The sequence below is a fragment of the Solenopsis invicta genome, chromosome 4 (assembly GCF_016802725.1).
Source record: "Solenopsis invicta isolate M01_SB chromosome 4, UNIL_Sinv_3.0, whole genome shotgun sequence".
Lineage (NCBI taxonomy): Eukaryota > Metazoa > Arthropoda > Insecta > Hymenoptera > Formicidae > Solenopsis > Solenopsis invicta.
Genome location: NC_052667.1, coordinates 16794739 through 16815828, shown reverse-complemented (window position 1 = coordinate 16815828; position 21090 = coordinate 16794739). Strand labels below are relative to the sequence as shown.

Below are 21090 nucleotides of genomic sequence, written 5' to 3'. Positions count from 1 at the left end.
CGAAAGGGTTAAACAATGACAAAATTCTGAATTTTTTTATATAAGCACATTAAGCATTTAACATAATTTATTTAAGAAATTATATTGCAACAAAGAGTTGTTCTCTAAGTAAATAATATTTATTTATAAAACAGCAAATTGTAAACACAATAAAACTTCACATAAATTATCTTAAATATTTACAGTACTTATGCAAAAAATATTAAACTTTTTTTCAGTGTTTGAAAATAATTTAATTTTTAATAACGAATAAAAAAGAAACAAAATTATAAAAACAAAATTATAAATAAACAATATAATGTTATTCACACAATTTTTATATGTATTTATTTTAATTAACATAAATATTAACATACATTTTTTATATTTTAATTTACTTTACAGGAACTGTACATTCTTTGAGTAATACATCCTTAATAAATATATTTCAGACAAAATTGTTAATGTTTTATTAAGTTTTAAATAAAGAATGGTTTAAATCGCAGGTTAAATAATAACTATTAGGAGTACTAATTGAAAACCGCCGTTTTCCAGTAGATGGCGCCAGCGGTAAATGCTGGCGCCAAACGTTAGATCAAAAATTTTAAATGTAAGGTTGGGCATCTGGCAACAATTCCTTATCATTGCAGTTGTGAATTTTTATCGGCGTTATATATTTTTTTTGTGATCGAAAATGTCGAAATTTGTGCCCAATAAGCGTCATTTGCGGGAAGTTTTGCTTTTTGCCTTCAATTCGAAAAAATCTGCGGCTGAGGCGCGTCGAATGATTGTAAAAACTTATGGTGAGGCTTCCACTAGTGAAAGAACGTGTCGAGAATGGTTCCAACGCTTCAAAAGTGGTGATTTCGGCGTAGAAGACAAGGAGCGTCCCGGACAGGTGAAAAAGTTTGAAGACGCACAATTGGAAACATTACTGAATGAAGATTCATCTCAAACGCAACAGGAGCTTGCAGATTCATTGGGCGTGACTCAACAAGCTATTTCACATCGTTTGAAAACCATGGGAATGATCCAAAATTATGGACACTGGGTGCCATACGAATTAAAGCCGAGAGACGTCGAACGGCGTTTTTTCGCGTGCGAACAGCTGCTCCAACGGCAAAAACGGAAGGGTTTTCTGCATCGTATTGTAACCGGCGATGAAAAGTGGATCCATTATGATAATCCAAAGTGAAAAAAATCGTGGGGCTACCGCGGCCATGCATCAACATCGACGGCCAAGCCAAACATCCATGGCTCGAAGCTCATGCTGTGTATTTGGTGGGACCAGCTCGGCGTGATTTATTATGAGCTGTTGCAACCGGGTGAAACCATCACAGGAGCTCGCTACCGAACACAACTAATGCGTTTGAGCCGAGCATTGCAGGAAAAACGGCCACAATACGAGCAAAGACACGAAAAAGTGATGTTGCTGCACGACAACGCTCGGCCACATGTTGCTCAGGTCGTTAAAACCTATCTGGAAACATTGAAATGGGACGTCTTACCTCATCCGCCGTATTCTCCTGACATCGCCCCTTCAGATTACCACTTGTTCCGATCAATGGCGCATGGCCTGGCTGAGCAGCACTTCCATTATTACGAAGAGGCCAAAAACTGGGTCGATTCGTGGATCGCCGCAAAAGACGAGCAGTTTTTTCGACGCGGGATTCGTATGCTGCCCGAAAGGTGGGAGAAAGTAGTGGCCAGCGATGGACAATACTTTCAAGAATAAGTATGTAACTATTTTTCAACAATCAATCCTTAAATTTTGACAAAAAACGGCGGTTTTCAATTTGTACTCCTAATATATTTAAAAACTTAATAAAAATAAGATTTATATATATATATATATATATATATATATTTATGCGTGAATACACACACAACATTAACAAGTAACTGTATCTATTCTAAATTATCAAAGATTCTTGTATCGAGAGAAAATTTGTGGTGCTTGCAGCGTTTTATGTATTAATTATTTAGCTGAAAAATTTCGTAACTTTTGTTAAACTTTGACAACTTTGTGTTTGGGAGATAGGTGGCCGAGGGTTTACCGGGTATACACAAAGCGGAAATTTTACAATTGTGTGATGAAGTGGATAACTTGTCTCATCAGCTCGCTGACCTCTGCGCTCATGGTCAAGGCAATACTCCACGAGCTCAGGACATCGCACGGCATCTATCTCATAAACTTCACGAGTTAAAGAATAGGATACAACAGGCCGTGGTGTCTCGCGTTGTCGAGGATTTCATTGATATCACTACACCTTTAAAACAATTTACGGATGCTGTCTTAACTCCCGTAGGCACGCCGGGACGTGATCAAAATTTCAATGACAAGACGTGCGCCCTACAGACATTTTCAAATAGAGCGGCGAAGACTGCGAGAATGGTCGCTGCTGGTGGTATGTAATATCGTATGAAAAATTTGTCATCATCTTAAGGACATATATATATATATATATATATGTATGTATGTATATATATATATATATATATATATTTGTGTGTTATATATTTTTTTAAAATTGTAATAATATATTTATATTTTTAAAATTATAGTTACAACATAAATATATACATATACATATATATACACATACACCGCATATTCATTAATGGTTGTATACACCTTTTATTATAAGAGCGCACCTTACTATGACTTACTGACTGTGCTTCGTGTAATTGATATGAAATGAAGTTGTAAATCACCTCTTATGGTAAAAGGTATGTACAACCATTAATGAACATCTTGTATGTATGTAGGTGTGTGCGTGTGTGTACTATATTTTTTTTTAAATTATAATAATATAATTATATTTTTAAAATTATATTTACAACATAAAACAATCTACAAAAAAATTATAGATTGTTTTATCTTACTTTTTAAAATAATACAAAAAACTTTTTAGCGATTTTACTTGAATAAAAAATTATAATAAGTAGAAATGTGTTTTAATGAAAATATAATTAAAAAATAATGACAAATTATTTTAGAAAATATATGTATTCCAGTTTATTTATTTATAATGTTATAAGTTATTAATTCTACTGATGAGAAAGACTAAGCAAGTGAAAATGTTCAATTTATTTCAAACTAAACGTTCAATTTAATGATTAAACGGAAATAAATTTAACTAATAATATACACTTTTGTTTGTTATCGGCCTTTCATTCCTTCTATTGTTTAATAATGATAAAAATGTGAATTTTTTTTATACTATAAGTATTTTAAGTATTCAAGTTGATTCATGGAAGTCTTCTTAATGCAGAGATTAGTTGTTCTGTATAAACAAAATTTACTTATTTATAACTAATCTGTAAGCTCAGAATGGCAATGAAACTTGAAATATAAAAAAACGAGATTTGTATTTAAGAGAATAATTTAATTTTTAATAATAAAGTATATGAATATGTTAAATAGAAATGTAATGTTATTTACACAATTTTCATATGTATTCATATAGTTTATTTAATCTTTACTCTATCGAAAGGGTACTCGAGTATCTATTTCATTTGTGAAATAATTTTTTTATGTTCTAGTAATCTTAGCGCTCTAAAATTTCACAATTACATTTTTTTATCTGGTTTAATTTTTTGTCAAAAACTTTTGTGATGACTTCCAGCCAGGTATTCTTTTAATAGATATAAGTTGTTTGGATCTTCGATAAAATAAAGATTAGAATATAAATATTAATACACATTTCCAATTCCAATATATTTTGTACGAACTGTACAGGTAATAAGTTATTAATATCACATTAGCTTTTGCAAAGAAAAAAGTTCGGAGAGTTACAGGGACAATATAAGAAAGACATTTTTTTTCTGGAAAACATTTTTTCTTTTTTTGTATTTTACTTCTTTTTAAAAGATTAAATTACTCATATTGTTGCAGGAAGTGGAGGAAACAAGAAGTTAGCTGAGGCTTTAGCTGCTAGTGCCTCCCAAGTGGAATCTTTACTGCCGCAACTGATCAACGCTGGACGAATTCGTATGACTTATCCAGATAGCAAAGCCGCAGACGAGCATTTCGAAAATTTGCGGCAGCAATACGCGGAAACTATGCAACGGGCACGAGCATTGTGTGACGAGGCAACTAATAGCGGCGATTTTATCAGAACATCCGAAGAACAAATACAGAAGCATTCGTTTCTTTGCGAGGAAGCGATTGCTAAAGCTCTACCGCAAAAAATGGTTGATAACACAGCGTCTATCGCGCGTCTTGCGAATCGAGTCATACTTGTAGCGAAACAGGAAAGTGACAACAGTGAGGATCCCATCTTTATACAACGAGTAAATCACGCTACCGATGTTCTTCAAAATAGTACGTATACTACTTATATATTTTCAATTAACTGTGTTTTTATTACACCCATAAAAGAAATTAAGATGGTGTATTCCGTATGTTTACAATAAATCTCATGTGTTTTTCATGATATATGAACATTATCAATATTTTTTTTAATAAAACCATAATATTTCTTTTTCTTTCTCTTTCTTTTTCTCCCTTGTTTAGTCATTTTGTATATAAAAACGTCGAAAATTTAGTTGTTTTAAATTCAATTTTTACAAATTTTGAAGAAAGTGAGAAAGAGAGAGGGAGAGGAAAATAAAAAAATCTAAGGCCAGTATTTACAGTCGTAAACAATTTTCAATCTTTGATTGAAATAAAAGAATAAATAAACGCATAACATTTTTTAATCATTTTCCATGTTTTTTTTAAATGTAATGCATGCATTATACTTTCCTTTTAAAACTATTAAATTTTTATTTATAAATTTGTTTCACATAGAAATTACAACTCTTTAATGTTAATTAATTAATTCAATGAACATATTTAAAAAATAATTTATTTTAGAATTAAACGTAAATGGATTTTGATGAATTTAATAAACATAAGAAAATAAGAAAACTTTAAATTTAAAAGGAATAAAACTTAACAATATGAAATTAGAAGAAAATGTTACAAATTTTTTGTAGTTACTTATTATATTATATCTAATAGGCGTCGCTCCAATGGTTCAGGATGCAAAACTGGTGGCAATGAACATCCATGATAACACTGCAATATCGCGATGGAGAGAAAATAACCGCGCAGTATGTATCTCTTATTTTATTAAATTCTATAAAAATTAACATACGCTATGTGCGTGCGTGCGTGCGTATATATACAAGGTGATTCAGAATAACCTTATGTCTTTGAAGAGAGACATATTCTTGAGATTATTTTAAAATAACTTTTTCTTTGTCAAAAATTTGTTTGAACCATAGCTTTTAAATAATAAAAGGAAATAGTTATCCAATAACCGAGTGCGTATAGCAGTGAGGCAGGGCCGGTGCAACTCACCGTTCGATACGGGCGATTACGTGAGGTGATCGCAGTGATAAGCTGGCAGCTAGAACACTGTTTTCCTTCCTTTCCCCCTTTCTTTCACTCTCTCTCCCGCTTTTTCAAAGCCTCTATCCCATTCCCATTCTCATTCTTTTCTTATTTATTTATCAATTTATACACTAACACTGAAATAATGCTAGAATTAAAAACGATATTTAATTATTTGACGTCTCGTTTTTAATAATTCTGTACGTGTAAAAAATATTTTTTTTAGTCAAAAATATCATATTTAAAATGCGTGATTGAAAAATAAAAATGCAGAGTGCGAGAGAAAGAGAAAGAGACGAGTCCGATCAAATTTGAACGTGTATACCCTAATAGCCAAATGACTGTGGTCAGATGACATTTTGCTGTCACTTATTCCGCATTCAATTTTATCAAACTAGAACCAAGGTGTTTTTACAAACTGTCTATTGTTCTGACGTCATTAAAATCTTCATTTAAATTCAGCAAATTGCAAGCAATTTGTTATCATGTGTGCATTACATTCAACTGATGTGTTTGATATCAAAATGTCAGTAAGTCATCATCATACATGATATCTATACGTGAAACTTTGTTGTCGGCAATTTGATTACTATCCTAGTAATAATTTTCTGCAGGACTGCAGTAAATCTTGCAGCAGATTCTTGAAAGATTCTGCCAACAGGATGTTATGATCTGCTTCCTTATTATGCTCCTTATTATACTCAATTCTTCTGAAAGATTCTGCAGTCAAATTCTTGCAAGAAAGTATATATCTGCTGCAATATTTGCAAAATGCTTTCACCAGAATATTAATACAGTCTCAAGATGCTTTCCTGCCGAAAATGTGCAATTAAAACCGTTTAAAAGTAATCTGAATCGAACGGAATTTTTGCACCAAAAATATAAAATTTTATGTGGAACAGCATTTCATACACACGTGATGTTTTCAAAGAAAGAGCGAGTATTCGCCTCGATGTTACAACATGTAGTTCTTAAAAGTTTATTGAAGCATGAACCTTGGTATGAATTGGGGAGTTGGCGGCGGTAGCGCCTAGATATAACGCCTGTGGCCACACTTAACTCACGAGAAATCCCCCGCAGCGTGGCCGCCTAGCGGTGGCTCCACTCACTTGTTCGTGTGGGGTCTTACATACGGCGGGACCGAATATTGTCATGTCACTAAATTGTCCATAATAAGCTGCAATTTAGAATCTTTAACAATATTTATCAAATGTTCTACTTTTTGTATTAAACTTTTGATATCATACGTGCCATCATTTTGTTAACACATTGCTGTCATTATGACATATACGAATGCAAGCTCATGACGAGCCGACAGTTTGCTGTCAACATGATATGTTACTATTAATAAACGTTTGCTTTTAACATTTCATTAACTGATGTAGTGTTTTTGCTCTTCTGTTGCTGACTCAGTTTTACGTTAAATTCTGTAGCCAGCAAATTGCCTGCAAATTCACAACAATATATGCAATGTATTAATTTGCCCGATGTGTTGAATCTAGCTTGGTTTTCTAGGTACTCACTTATTATCCTGCACAGCAATCAGCCTTTATTATCACGAAGACAAAATATCCATATTAAACTCGAGATTTTTCTCTTTTTTTTCTTAAATCACATCATTTGTTACATACACTGCAATCATTCTCTTGATCGAAAAATATTAATCACTTTATACAAATTAGTATTGTCAATTACTATTAGTCACTACTAATCACGCGTGAGAATTACTTAAAAAATGAAACACGTGTATGTGACTGTGATCTCGAAGATTTCAAGGTCATTCTGGTTTTTGACGACGGAAAGACTGAGTGTGGAATGAGACAAGAGACAGTTACTCGAGAAATGTGAGCCGTGAACGCGCCGCGAGGGCCCGCGAGTGCAACGTTTGGGGGCTCGTCCGAGATAACTGTGAAATCTTCAAGTTTATGGTCACAGGCGCAACAGTATTTTTAATTTTTAATTATCACGTGCTGATTTTTAGAACGTTGATTACGTAGTGATACCGCGAACAATAAAACTAGTCGACTGCTTGCTTGTAAAGCAAAGAGGATATAACCTAATCTCTTTGTTGTAAACACATGTCGTTTGTTTGTCATGTAAACACGTGTTTCTTTTTTTTGAGTAATTCTTACTTGTAATTAGTAGTGACTAATAGTAATTGATGATAGTGATTTGTATAAAGTGATGCGTTAGTAATTTTCGATCAAGAGAATGATTGCAGTGAATGTGACAAGTGATGTGATTTAAGAAAAAAAGAGGAAAATCTTGAGTTTAATATAGATATTCTGTCTTTGTGAAGATAAAGCTGATTGCTGTGCAGCAAACGAGAAATAATTGAAAAATATTTAGGATTATTAAATAGAACAAAATCAAATCCAGTTTTTGGATTTTTTGAATCCGTTTTCTATCCGTAATCCATTTGAATCAATAATTACGGATTGGCTATTTGCTTTCTGCATCTTATTCAATATACATAAAAGTAAAACGTGCGATCTATTCATTTGAATCCATAATTGTGGATTGGTTATCTGCTTTTGATATCATAATCAATATTCAATGCAATGAACGTGAGTTTATTTGTTTGAATCCGTAATTGTGGATTGGCCATTTGCTTTTGGTATCATATTCAATGATATCATATACAATGCAATGAATTATATTTAACTAGCCTAACAGCACAACCATCCATATGTCAATTGTAAATCGACTTTTCTAAGTCTGGCTTTCGGAGTTGACTGCAAGTCGACTTTGCATAGACGTCTGCAGACGTCCTTCAAATATTGACTTCACGACGTCTAGAAAAAGGTATGCAGTCCTGTAGTCCTGTGTGCATCATGTACTGTTGAGAAACAGAAATACTCATATCAATAGACAAAATGGGTCCATATATGAAGAAACCTTGATCTACATCCCAATGAGCAAACAATATTTTTTAATTGGTTTTTTAATAAAAATTTTTTCATATTTGATTTAATTATTGTATTATATTGATATATATTTTCTAATTGCATTCTTTTTTAAACAAATAACAGAAAAGTTATTCCAAATGCTATTTTACATTTGCGAAATTAGTAAAAAAACTATAATTTTATATTTGTTTATATAAATAATATGCTTTAATTATACATATTTAATTTTTTCGATAACGTATATTGACCTGATCTAACAATTATATACACATATCAGTATAAAGTGTTCACAGGTTATCATGAGAGATCAGTTCGCAGCGATCACGGAGGTCAAGCAACGTTCACCGGAGTCGCGACTTGGATGGATGACCGCTTGAAAATTCCTCCGCTCCGAAAAAAATTCCTAAGAAATTGATTTTTTTTTTGCAAAAATTGTTTTTGAAAATATTACAAAAATATTGTTTTGCTCACGTAGATTCCATTTGAATGATTTACGTAAAAAAAAATGCAATGAATTATATTTAATTAGAGATATAGGAAACGGATTCAATGTGTTCAGTTTCTATAAAATTCAATACATTTTCGCGGATTCAGAAACATGATTCATATGGATTTATCCAATCTAATTATTTCTTGTTTGCTGGGAGGATAATAAGTGAGTATACACGTTTAAATTTGATCCGATTCGTCTCTTTCTCTTTCTCTCTCACTCTGCATTTTTATTTTCTAATCATGCATTTTAAATATAGTATTTTTGACTAAAAAACAATTTTTTTATACGTACAGAATTATTAAAAGTAAGATGTTAAATAATTAAATATTGTTTTTAATTCTAGCATTATTTCAGTGTTAGTGTACGAATTGATAAATAAGAAAAGAATGAGAATGGGATAGAGGCTTTGAAAGAGCGGGAAAGAGAGTGAGAGAAAGGGGGAAGGGAAAAAAGTGTTCTATCTGTCAGCTTATCACTGCGATCACCTCACGTAATTGCCGTATCGAACGGTGAGTTGCGCCGGCCTTGCCTCACTGCTATACGCGCCCGGTTATTGGATAACTATTTCCTTTTATTATTTAAAAACTATGGTTCGAACAAATTTTTGACAAAGGAAAAGTTGTTTTAGAATAACCTCAGAAATATGTCTCTTCAAAAACATAAGGTTATTCTGAATCACCCTGTACATATACAGGGTGTTTTATTTTAAATGATCCTGCCATCTTAAAAACTGAACCCAGTAGACAAAAATGTTTCAGACAAAAGTTGTATGATTTAGAGGGGGACATAAGATGGCGTTATTAATTTGACCTTGAATAGTTGCTTGAAGGTCACGTAAAGGTCACTTTCAATTTTTTGAATGAAAGTGCCTACTTTTTATTATACATTCTTGTAGCTTATCTCGAGACCTTCCCAAAACACTACAAGAAAGTTTATTTTCGTTGATTACTTTCCGAGTTGTGAGGCTTGAAAGCGACGGTGTACTGTAACTTTCAAGCGTTATAACTCGAAAAATTTTTAACGAAAATAAACTTACTTATAATATTTTGGAAACTTCTCGATATCGACTCCAAGAAAATGCAATAAAAAATATAGAATGTTAGGGAAGTACTGATACCCTTTAATTAGGGAACTACCGATACTCTAATATTGTATCTTTTATTGCATATTCTTGTAGATTATTTCGAAATTTTTTAAAAATACTACAAGAAAGTTTATTTTTGTTAAGTACTTTCCGAGTTGTGACGCTTGAAAGTTACAATACACCGTAGTTTTCAAGCCTCACAACTCGGAAAGTACTCAATGAAAATAAACTTTCTTGTAGTGTTTTGGAAAGGTCTCGAAATAAGCTACAAAAATATGTAATAAAAAGTAGGTACTTTCATTAAAAAAATTGAAAATGACCTTTACGTGACTTTCAAACAACTATTCAAAGTCAAATTAATAACACCATCTTATGTCCCCCTCGAAATCATACAACTTTTGTCTGAAACATTTTAGTCTACTGGGTTCAGTTTTTGAGATATTTGGCTAGATCATTTAAAACGGGATACCCTGTGTGCGCGCGCGCGTGTGTGTATGTATATATATATATATATGATTGTGTTTGTAGTTGTTAGCCAATGTTGGACAAGTTCGTAAAGCTATTGTAGTCCAGCCAGATTTGGTGCCACCTTTGTCACAATTACATATTAATGATGGTAAGTTTATTTTTAAATTTTAGACATATTCGAAATGTTTTTTTAAAAGAACGATAAACTATTTCTAAATAATAGCGAAAACAGTGATAATCATCTTTTAATAATTAATTAACGTAATTTTGAGTTTAATTAATTGGCACTTTATTTTGAATGAAAAGAATTAATAAAAATAGTAATTTTAGTTAAACATATTTTTTAATAATTTGTTATATAATATTATATAACAAATATAATAAAATATTATATATAATTCTATAATTTAAACATGATAAAAAAAAGTATATAAAAATATTTGTTTTCTAATTAATAATTTATTGCCATTTTTACATATTATGTATTAAGCATATATAGAATTGAATTAGCAAACGTAAATATGAATATAGTCAATTATTATACAGAACAATATTTTATATTAGCTGCCAAATTTAATATTTAATTTTTTATTTGCTAAATGAAATATAGAACAGGATGGGGTAAATCGGATCTATTTGCAGTTTTTGTTCTTTATAAAGCCCAAATAAAATTTGATTGTAAAACCGAAGGTACCGTTAGAAAGCTAATTTAATTCCTTTCATCTTCATTTTACTTAAAACCATTTCGATGTACCTTTTACTTGTGTTGAAATATAATGAAAAATGTGAAAACGCTTTTTCCAATTTGATTTGGAATCACTGGATTTAAATCGTATCATCCTCTGGTTCAAATCAGACACTCTTTTTATTGACTTTTAAATAGAATTTTAAAAGATTTTAATATATTTTTTTTAGTATTAAGTAAAAATGAGCAATTTGACAGTTAAAAATAAAAATTTTAATATAAACGAAAAAATAAGAATTAGTAATATCACGTTTCTTAAATTGAAAATTAGTTTAATAATGAATGATGTTAACTCGCATCTGAATGTGAGAACCCTTTTTCTCCTAAAAATACTGTAAAGAATTTGTTGTGAAAAATAACACTTTAGCCGGATTTGAACATGGGATCTCCCGAATCTCGAGTACATATGTCTTAACCAACTCAACCATTGAAGCTGTGACGATATTTATCGCAACAATGAATTATTACTATGTTTACATGTTACCATTAAGCGGGTTAATAGTATTGATAGTTATAAAACTGGCCAATCACAAGTATTCCCCTGAAGAATGGAATGACTGTAACTCGCCAGTTAAACCCGATTAATGGTGACGTGTAAACATAGTAAACTAATAAGAACACTTGCTAGAGGCGCGTGTTTTAAAATAAAGAACTTATTTGACTAATAATGCGAAAATAATATAAATGAAGTGTCTTTAATGATCATAGCTAGGCATTATTTTTCGCAAAAATTCTTTGTAGTTTTTTAAGGGGAAAGAGTTTTCACATTCAGATGCGACATATAAGGAAAACCCGCCAAGAACGGATTACCGATTTTAATAAAATTTTATGGGAGTGTAGTATTCACTCAAATCTTTACTGTAATAAAGCTGTAAGTTGCGGAAATTAGGCATTCTCATGAAAATGACGATAATTATTGAATATTTCCAGCACTACAGTAAAGGTGTGAATGAATACTACACACTCATAAAGTTTTATTAAAATCGATGCTTTGTTTTTGACTTCGTTTCCCTTGTTAACATTATTTATTATTAAATTGATTTTTAATTTAAAAAACATGATACTAATTCTTATTCAACTTAGAGCTGTATTGTGTCCAAAAATTTATTTGGTGTACAATTTGGTGAATTTGAAAAGATATATAAAAATCACACGAATAAATTTTAGCATAGGATCTAGCTATAATATAACTGTTAACGGTACTTCGTTTATATTGTTTTCACATTATCAGTCGAATAAGTTCTCTGTTATAAAAATTTGTTCAGAAAAAAATTAGTGACTATTTATATAGGATTGAAATTAATAAAATTTAATTAAAGTTGGTTCATAATAGCCGTTACCGTAAAAAAATTAGCCAATTATAGCCGATTTATAGAAAAATAATTGATTATGATTGGCCAGTTTCTTAGGATTACGGCTATTGTAAACTAATCTTTATTCTCATATGACTCAGTCTAATGACTCATAATATTTTATTATACTAATTTAACATTTCTAGAACCAAATCTGGTCGGTCGATCACCAATGCTACGATTAGATTGTTATTCCGATGTAAAGGTCCGATTTGGATACGAATCCTTTCGAACTTTGGAACAAATTTCACAATAAATCGCAAAAGTGATCACAAAATTCTTGATATTTTTTAACTCTATACTTTTTAATTATCTTAAATCAATTAAATACCTTACCAAATTTTAATATCTTTTAAATAATGATTTACAAGGATTTCTATTTTAAAAAAATTATCGCACGATGGCTGAAAATACACATTTGTGTCCATTCTATAAATGTTATGACAGAGAACTGTCAACTGCTGTCACATGTTCAGTGTCTTATAAGGACTTTACATTATAAATGGCACGCAAATCTGTTTAAACGTATTCATTTAAATTAAAAAGGTTCTATTTGAAACACTGTTTGATTTACCCCATAGTTCTTTATTATTTGTTTTATAGAATATTTGTTACACAATATAACATTAATTTTTATACAATATAAACGATGTTCTAATATGATTAAAAAGTATATAAGAGTATATAACGATTATGAAAATGGCTAATATCGATTGAAAGCAGATCCTAGTATTCATTAATAATAATTTCCTAGGGTAATTTACAAACATTTATAAGATTGTCTAAATTGTATGTTTACCAGACTTAAAACGCAGCTTTCTAAAACGTAGAACTAATTGTATCGCCAGTAATATCACAAAATTAAATCGTTAATTAATATAATAATAACAAAAGTTTCTTGTTTGTATTATCAAAGCAATAAATAATTGAAGGTCAAAAATGAGCTAACTTAGTTATAATAATTACAATAATTTATTTTAAAACATATTGATTACGGGACGTTTTGGTCTTATTTGACCTTCATCAGCCGTACAATAATTCATAAATTATATTTTCTTCAAACTTCTATTGATGCCTCAGTGAGGCATCAATATCATGTATATATATGTGCTTCAAATCGTACAGAATTTTGTAATTATACTATGTATGCTCTAAGTAGAAGTTTGAAGAATACCATATATAATTTATAAGTTATTGTACGGCTGATGAAGGTCAAGTAAGACCGAAACGTCCCGTAATTAGTATGTTTTAAAGTAAATTATTGTAATTATTATAACCAAGTTAGCTTGTTTTTGACCTTCAATTATTTATGAATTCTGACCCGTTATGTATTGTCAATTCATATAACAGTGTGTATAGCTAATTCTTTGTTGCCATGCGAGAACAGCTTAAGTCTATGATGTAAAATTGATTGCAGGGTTGCTAGCGAGTCCCTTTTTTTACTTTTTGTCCCTTTTTTGTAAGTGGTCACTTTTAGTCCCTTTTTTGTAAATAGTCACTCTTAGTCCCTTTTTTTCAAATTTGATCACTTTTTCCCTTTTTTTTTTTACTATTCATAAGCTGAAATCTCGATAATATTCAATAGCATTACAAAGCAACTGCTAAACATTTATTGTCAAAATCTAATTTAAAATTTGAGACAGCTAAACATTTTCAGTTTCTTCAACCTCATAAGTTGAAGAAACCTGAAACTAGTTCTAGTATTGCAAAAATCAATCGAGTTCTTTCACTAGGGATTTTTGAGACTCATCTTTTAGATGAATGGCTTATTCTTTAGTCTGAAGCTCTTGCTGAACACGAGCGAATAAATCATTGCTGGAAAAAAATTTTTGGTAGAATAAACTCGAAGGGAGAACCAAAATTTCCATTAGTAACGAAAATTGTGAAAGTTAGTACAGAGTCCTGTACATGTCCTGTGCTGATTTAAAGATGCGTTTTAGTGATTCTGGTAACCAATTGACAGAAGAAAAAGCCTTAATGTCAATAAAGACACTCAACGCCAGAATGATAATTAAGTATGGTCTGAAAAAATATAATAACAAACTCGATCGAGTTCTTATCATGAAACAACTTATTACAGTGGGACACAGTAGGTATAAAGCCTATTTAGAAGAACAAAAAAAAGAAAACTGTAAAAGAAAGAGAAGAGAAACACAAAGAGGAAGAAAAGAAAATGCAGAAACAGCTTATGAAAGACCAGATAAAAAGGAGAAATAACATTTGTGTACTTGAGGTTTATATAAAGAAGTGAAACAAGAAAATGATAACAATATAAACGCTAGAAAAAAAATTCGAAGAGGGAATTAATAGGCTTAAAAGTGCTCTAGAGGAAAAAGACTTTCAAAAATTACAAATTGTTCATGGATTGCTTCTTTAAGCTTCTTTAAAGTAGGGGGGGGGAGCTCAGGCAATAAAATCAAATTTAGATAATTCTCAGATTGAGCCATTACATAAAAAAATTAGAGACGTGTAAAACTACTCTTATAACTAGTTTTTTATTTTTTTTATTTTTTATTTTTTTAGAAAGCTCGAATTGAGAGTGAATTAACAATGATGTGCATATACCTGATAATTCTGCTCAATAAAAACGTAAATGTTTATTTTTATAATGCATAATAAGAGTTATTTTATTTTGTTAAAATATGATTTATTACATTTTATTTTGTTTTTGAGATGAAACGTTACACCAAAGAACTATATTCTAGAATGTGTACTAGATTTTTGTGTCTAGTACATAATTAAATACATATTTTATAAAGTACGTATTTTAAGCATTAAACTTCTTTTGTACTAAATGTGACACCAAAAAATAAGTTATGTATGAAGATTTGTTTTGTAGAAATAAATATGTTTAAATTGTTTTTAATTTTGTTTATGTATTAAATTCGATCAAAGTAATAATTAAACAATGCTACCATGTATTTTATTGATCGTCCCTTTTGTCACGTTTTTTCCCTTTTTTGTCCCTTGGACATCGCGAGCATTCCTGTGCTTGTCAAATAATTAAAAAGGTAGTCTGTATGAATTGTCAAGTGTGAGAAGTTAAAATTATTGATGTCGAGTAGATTGTACATCTTATTTTGGTATGTCGTGTTCTCTATTGTTTGAAAACAAATTTTTTTATTAGAGGAGAAGAGGGTATTATGGCTACTATCGACAATATGGTTACCTTTATTATTTCCGTTATTAAATGTATTCTAACAATTGCTTATGGAGTTATTCATTTAGTAGCCCGCTGTTTTTTAGTGATGTTAATATGACAATACATAATAAGTGACTATTGTTATAAGGCATTTTTACTTTTGAGCACTTCTAAACTTTTTCACGGTTCACTTTTAACCTTTAATTACTCATAGTTTCTCATTATTTTTAAACTTGATTGTATTATCACACGAATGTACATACACTTGAGTGTTTTTTTTTATTATTTACCTTTTTATTCAGCTATACACATTTTGAGTTATACAAAGTTAAAATAATAACATGGAATTTTATTAATATGGCCTTTTGAGCGAAATTTTTATATTGAAATATTTTTTCGATAAATCGATCGTCATTCTAGAGAGCGGTGTTTAGAAACATTATTTTATGTTTGTTGTTTAATGTTAAACAGGAATAAAATGATATTTCTAACTAAATGTCTAATGGTATTTTTAAAGTTACTGACCGCAAGAAAATTCCATATTAGAAAAATTCTAAACAATGGAAAATTAAAAGTACATAATTTTGTAACAAGATACTGTGTTTCTTTTGAACTAAACTAACTTTTTTAAATTATTCTTATAGATAGCCATATTACAACCACTTTTTCTGCCACCGATTATGCAGAGCATTAGATTTTTATAAATTACGTCCTAAATAATAAATATCTCATTACTTTGAGCCTAGAATCTGTCAAACAATACTTTGACGAATGTAATCGTTCAAGTTTCAATAGAAAATATTAATTATAAACAAAATGATTTAATAAAATGAAAATGGGTGCCATATTATCCTCTTCTCCTCTACTGACTTTTAAAAAAATAAATGAAATCTATCAAGTAAATCAAAATAAGATTCGTAATAGCTCACAATAACAAAAAAATATTTTTTTTAACAATAGAGAATACGACATACCGAGATAAAATGTACTATCTACTTGATATCGATAATTTTAACTTCTTACACTTGAAAATTCATACGGACTACCTTTTTAATTATTTGACAAACAATTTTACATCATAGACTTAGACTGTTCTGCATGGCAACAAAGAATCAGCTATGCACACTCTACGAATTGACAACATATAACGGGTAGAATTCATAACTAACAAGGAAATGCCGCAAACTGCGAAACACGGAATTAGATGAGCTTTAGTTTATTTGAAAGGGTCGAAAGTATAAAAAGTGTTAGAGCGTTTGCGTACATGAGCCTTCGTTTCAGAGAAATTTGCATGTAAAGTTTGGCATTCTCTGCGCGGTACATTAAGTACTATTGTGCGATAGGTTAAAGCATGAAGCTCGGTGGCCGAGGAGACTAAGGTGCACGCATTTTATTTTGTTCTCGGCGGCCGCATGAAGAGAGGTGTTCGAAACCTCGCAGTGCCAATTTTTTTTCAATAATAGCTACATTTATTAATTGTAAATAACTTTTATTATTCTTAACAAGATATTAATTGTTATGTATATTATTTGTTACATGAAACAAAGTGTAATAATTAGAAAGTTTGCATATTTATTCAAGTTTATTTTTTTATTTATTTTTATTCATTATACAATTCTGATATTGCTGTACATTGTCCTGATATTATTGTTGGCGGAGAAAAAACAGAATTGAATACGCGATATGATGCAATCAGAATTCAATCGTTAACACACTATTTATTATCTGCGTCGAAATTTAATAATATGCTACAAATTGCTTGGTATGCGTCAAAGTTAGCACATGAACGCGAAATTTTTAGTAATGTGAATCAATTGTTTTTCTGTAAACATAATATTAAATGTTCTTGTAAAACACATTATTCTTTTATATAATGTTTATGGTGTACAGTCAATTTGTGTTTCCAATGCTTTTACGTAAATTTTTACCCACAACATTGTACAGCAATGTCAGAATTGTATAATGAATAAAAATAAATAAATAAATTTGAATAAATATGCAAACTTTCTGATTATTACATTTTGTTTCATATAACAAATAATATATTATATAACGATTAATATCTTGCTAAGAATAATAAAAGTTATTTACAATTGATAAATGTAGCTATTATTGAAAAAAAATTGACATTGCGAGGTTTCGAACACTTCTCTTCACGCGGCCACCGAGAACAAAATAGAATGCGTGCACCTTAGTCTCCTCGGCCATCGCGCTTCATGCTTTAACCTACCGCACAATAGTATTTAACGTACCGCGTAGCAAGTGCCAAATTTTATATGTAAATTTCTCTGAAACAAAGGCCCATGTATGTACACAAACGCTCTGACACTTTTTATACCTTTGACCCCCCCTTTCGAATAAACTAAGGCTCATCTTATTCCGTGTTTCACAGTTCGCGGCATCTTCTTGTAAGGCATCAACATTATATATATGCGCTCCAAATCGTGTGAAATTTTGTAATTATACTATGCATGATAAGTAGAAGTTTGAAGAAAATGTAATTTATAAATTATTGTACGGCTGATGAAGGTCAAGTAAGACCGAAACATTCCGTCCGTAATCAGTACGTTTTAAAATAAATTATTGTAATTATTATAATTAAGTTAGCCAAGTTTTTGGCTTTCACTTATTTATTGTTTTAATTTTATAATTGTGATTTGATGACTTGCCTACAAGTATCTCTTTAATCCCCTCTTTAATTTCAAAAACTTTAATTCTAAAGAATATGTTGCGAAAAATATCCATTCTCGTAAATAAAGGGGATGCTAAAGTCGTGAATTTTATTGACAACGATTTATACACATATGATTTATAATACATACGTATAATTGACATCAATACGCCACTACATCAATATTGCACGTAGATGCATAAATTTTCAAGCACACTAACTTCCAAAAATTAAATATTCAGTTAAAAAATCTCAAAAAAAGAACACAACATTGTTTTATCATATAATCCATACTTCAAACCATTTTCGTTTTGTACAGACTATAAAATTTTTATATAAAAGAAATATTTGCACAAGTTAATAGCTATAAATTCCATATTATGTTAACAATAGATAAAATAGAATAAATGTTTTTTAATTTTTTTTTACCATTCTTGGCATAAAGTCAATTGGCTTGAATTAACATTTGTGCCTATACTTCAATTATGGAAAAGGATTTTTAAATCTGTAAATATAATTAAGAAAATAACAAAAATGAATAAAATTCGTATTTAATCGGTTAAAAAGGATAACTTTAGCATCCCCTTAAATTTGTTGATATACTTCTTGATCATATTTGAATATCGTTTATATTGTATATACTCATCAGCTGAAAAAGATGCTAATTTACATAATATTATTAGTTGTAACAAATATTGCCAAGTACTTCGATGTTCAAAAACTGTTTAGGGGATACCCGCACAAAATGTAAGGAAATTTAGATTGAAACTCTGGCCGAAATAATATTTTTTGCAACAAATTTTTTTACAGTTTATGAAATAAAGGGGGGATTGTAGGAATGCTTGTAGGCATTAAAATTATTAAATTGATTAGCAATTTAATTTTATGATAGTTACATTTCTAATTCTATTTAAAAACTGCATTTTAAGTCCTGCAATCATGCAGCGTGCAGTTTAAGGAAATTTGTAAATGTTTGTAAATTTGCCTAGGAAATTATTGTAACTCTTGTAAATTTAAATTAGCCAATTTTTATGATTAATGTCAAAATAAAATTTTAACATAGAAAACATAATATTTAAACAAGAGTAAAATATGTAAAATGTCACATTGGAGAATAAGAAATTTGATATCAATTTAATATTGATAAAATTAGCTGAATATATCTTTTACAGATCAATTACCAACCCGATATAATTATGCCAAACTTAAAGGTATTTGTTTCACGTGATATGACTTATGCATGATTGTGTACAATACAATTTTGCAGACGAATTTCATTTTTGAAATTATATTGAAAAAGAGTGAATTACAAGTATAATTTAATATAGTATTATGAACGAATATTTGTTTAATATTTGTGTGTGTGTGTGTGTGTGTGTGTGTGTGTGCGTGCGTGCGTGCGTTTGCGCGTGTGTGGCATGCGCGCACAAACACAAATACACACACACACACACACACACACACACACACGTATGTATGTATATGTTTGCTACATAACATTCCATTATATTTTATTGTATTCGATAAAATTGCATAAAATTTGATATCATTTTTGCAGTAACATTATTGAATACTTTCTCGCATTCATCTTTATCATATACAAAATGCAGAGTAATGTTTGAATACTTGAATTTATTGATATCAAATTGCAATATTAATTATATTTATCCATATTAGTAGAGAACCCCGATATTTTGTATCAAGATTTGGCTTCTGACAACGAGTTAGACAAATCAATTCATGGCGGAGGTAATTTATAATATCATTTGTCCCGTAAATAATTATATTTTTATATGTTTCAATGTTTTAACATTTCCTTGCTCTGATAAGAAGCATGTAACAGTTGAAGATTAAGCTCGTATTATATATAAGCAAAACCAAAAAAGATAAGAGAGTGATCAATCAACGAGGAGGTAAAAGGTTGGTACATAATTAACCCTTAAACACACCGATCCTGTAAAATACGGAAACACATTTTTGAGTCTGGGAGACTTTTTCAACTTTGAGAAGCTATATCTTTGATTACAATCAATACTTTTCCACGATTTTTTTTTTAAACAAAAGTTCGAAATCTCAGGAGTGTGACTGCATAATTGGCATTGGCGAAAAATAATTTATTGTGAAGTTATAAAAGAAAAACCATTAAGCAAAAATGAAAAATTGATCAAAAATCTACTTTTCCTTCAAAAAATCATATCTTCGCAACAAAAAACATTTAAGAACTTTCAAATACGGCGTTTTAAAGCTAAAGAGTCACACTTTCAAAATAAAATTTGGCAAAGTCTTTCCTGTTAAAAAGTATAATTATGTAACATGGAGAATATGAGGTATTTTTGGGCATGTAAAAATCTACTTTAAAAAAAAAATCATATCTTTGCAACAAAAAATTTTGAAGAACTTTACAATACGGCGTTTTAAAGCTAAAAATTCATACTTTCAAAAAAAAAAAAAAATTATATTGTCACTTCTATTAAAAAATGTACTTATGTAACAAGGCAAATATGAGGTATTTTTTATTAAATCGTGTCTAAAATTGAAAATTGATATGTTTCATGATATATTTCGGAAAAACTCCCTTTTTTACAGCATTTTATAGTATTCCAACTTTAAACAAAGTATATGCGAGTAACATTCGCAAACCGACCTGTTCGAACGTATTTTGTCCAGTTTTTTTATGTAAAATACTCACAAAAAAAGTTTCACTTACACACTATATGGGTCGCATTGACCCTAACTTTGCTGCCGTGCCGTTCGAATTCTAGTTAACCAAAAAAGTTGATCAACCATATCAATCGAAAGAGGAGATTTCAAACTTTTTTTACGTCTTGGTCCGAACCTCCTATCTCATTCCGTCTTCACATAGC

At 30.1% G+C, this 21090-nt stretch overlaps 2 protein-coding genes across 12 annotated transcripts in view; both read left to right on the top strand.

The window, feature by feature from the left end:
• LOC120357578 (methionine aminopeptidase 1D, mitochondrial-like) overlaps positions 1-21090 on the top strand; it is a 217515-nt gene that overhangs the window by 57724 nt on the left and 138701 nt on the right. The window lies entirely within an intron of this gene.
• LOC105197325 (vinculin) overlaps positions 1-21090 on the top strand; it is a 54653-nt gene that overhangs the window by 7986 nt on the left and 25577 nt on the right. For 5 of the 11 annotated variants that reach the window (XM_039447841.1, XM_039447842.1, XM_039447843.1 and 2 more), the window contains 6 exons: positions 2021-2387; positions 3878-4306; positions 4988-5079; positions 10377-10464; positions 19399-19437; positions 19904-19975. In XM_039447841.1, coding sequence (XP_039303775.1) covers positions 2021-2387; positions 3878-4306; positions 4988-5079; positions 10377-10464; positions 19399-19437; positions 19904-19975 — 1087 coding nt within the window. The remainder of the gene's footprint in view (positions 1-2020; positions 2388-3877; positions 4307-4987; positions 5080-10376; positions 10465-19398; positions 19438-19903; positions 19976-21090) is intronic. The other 6 variants (XM_039447845.1, XM_039447844.1, XM_039447848.1 and 3 more) reach the window with 3 other exon arrangements.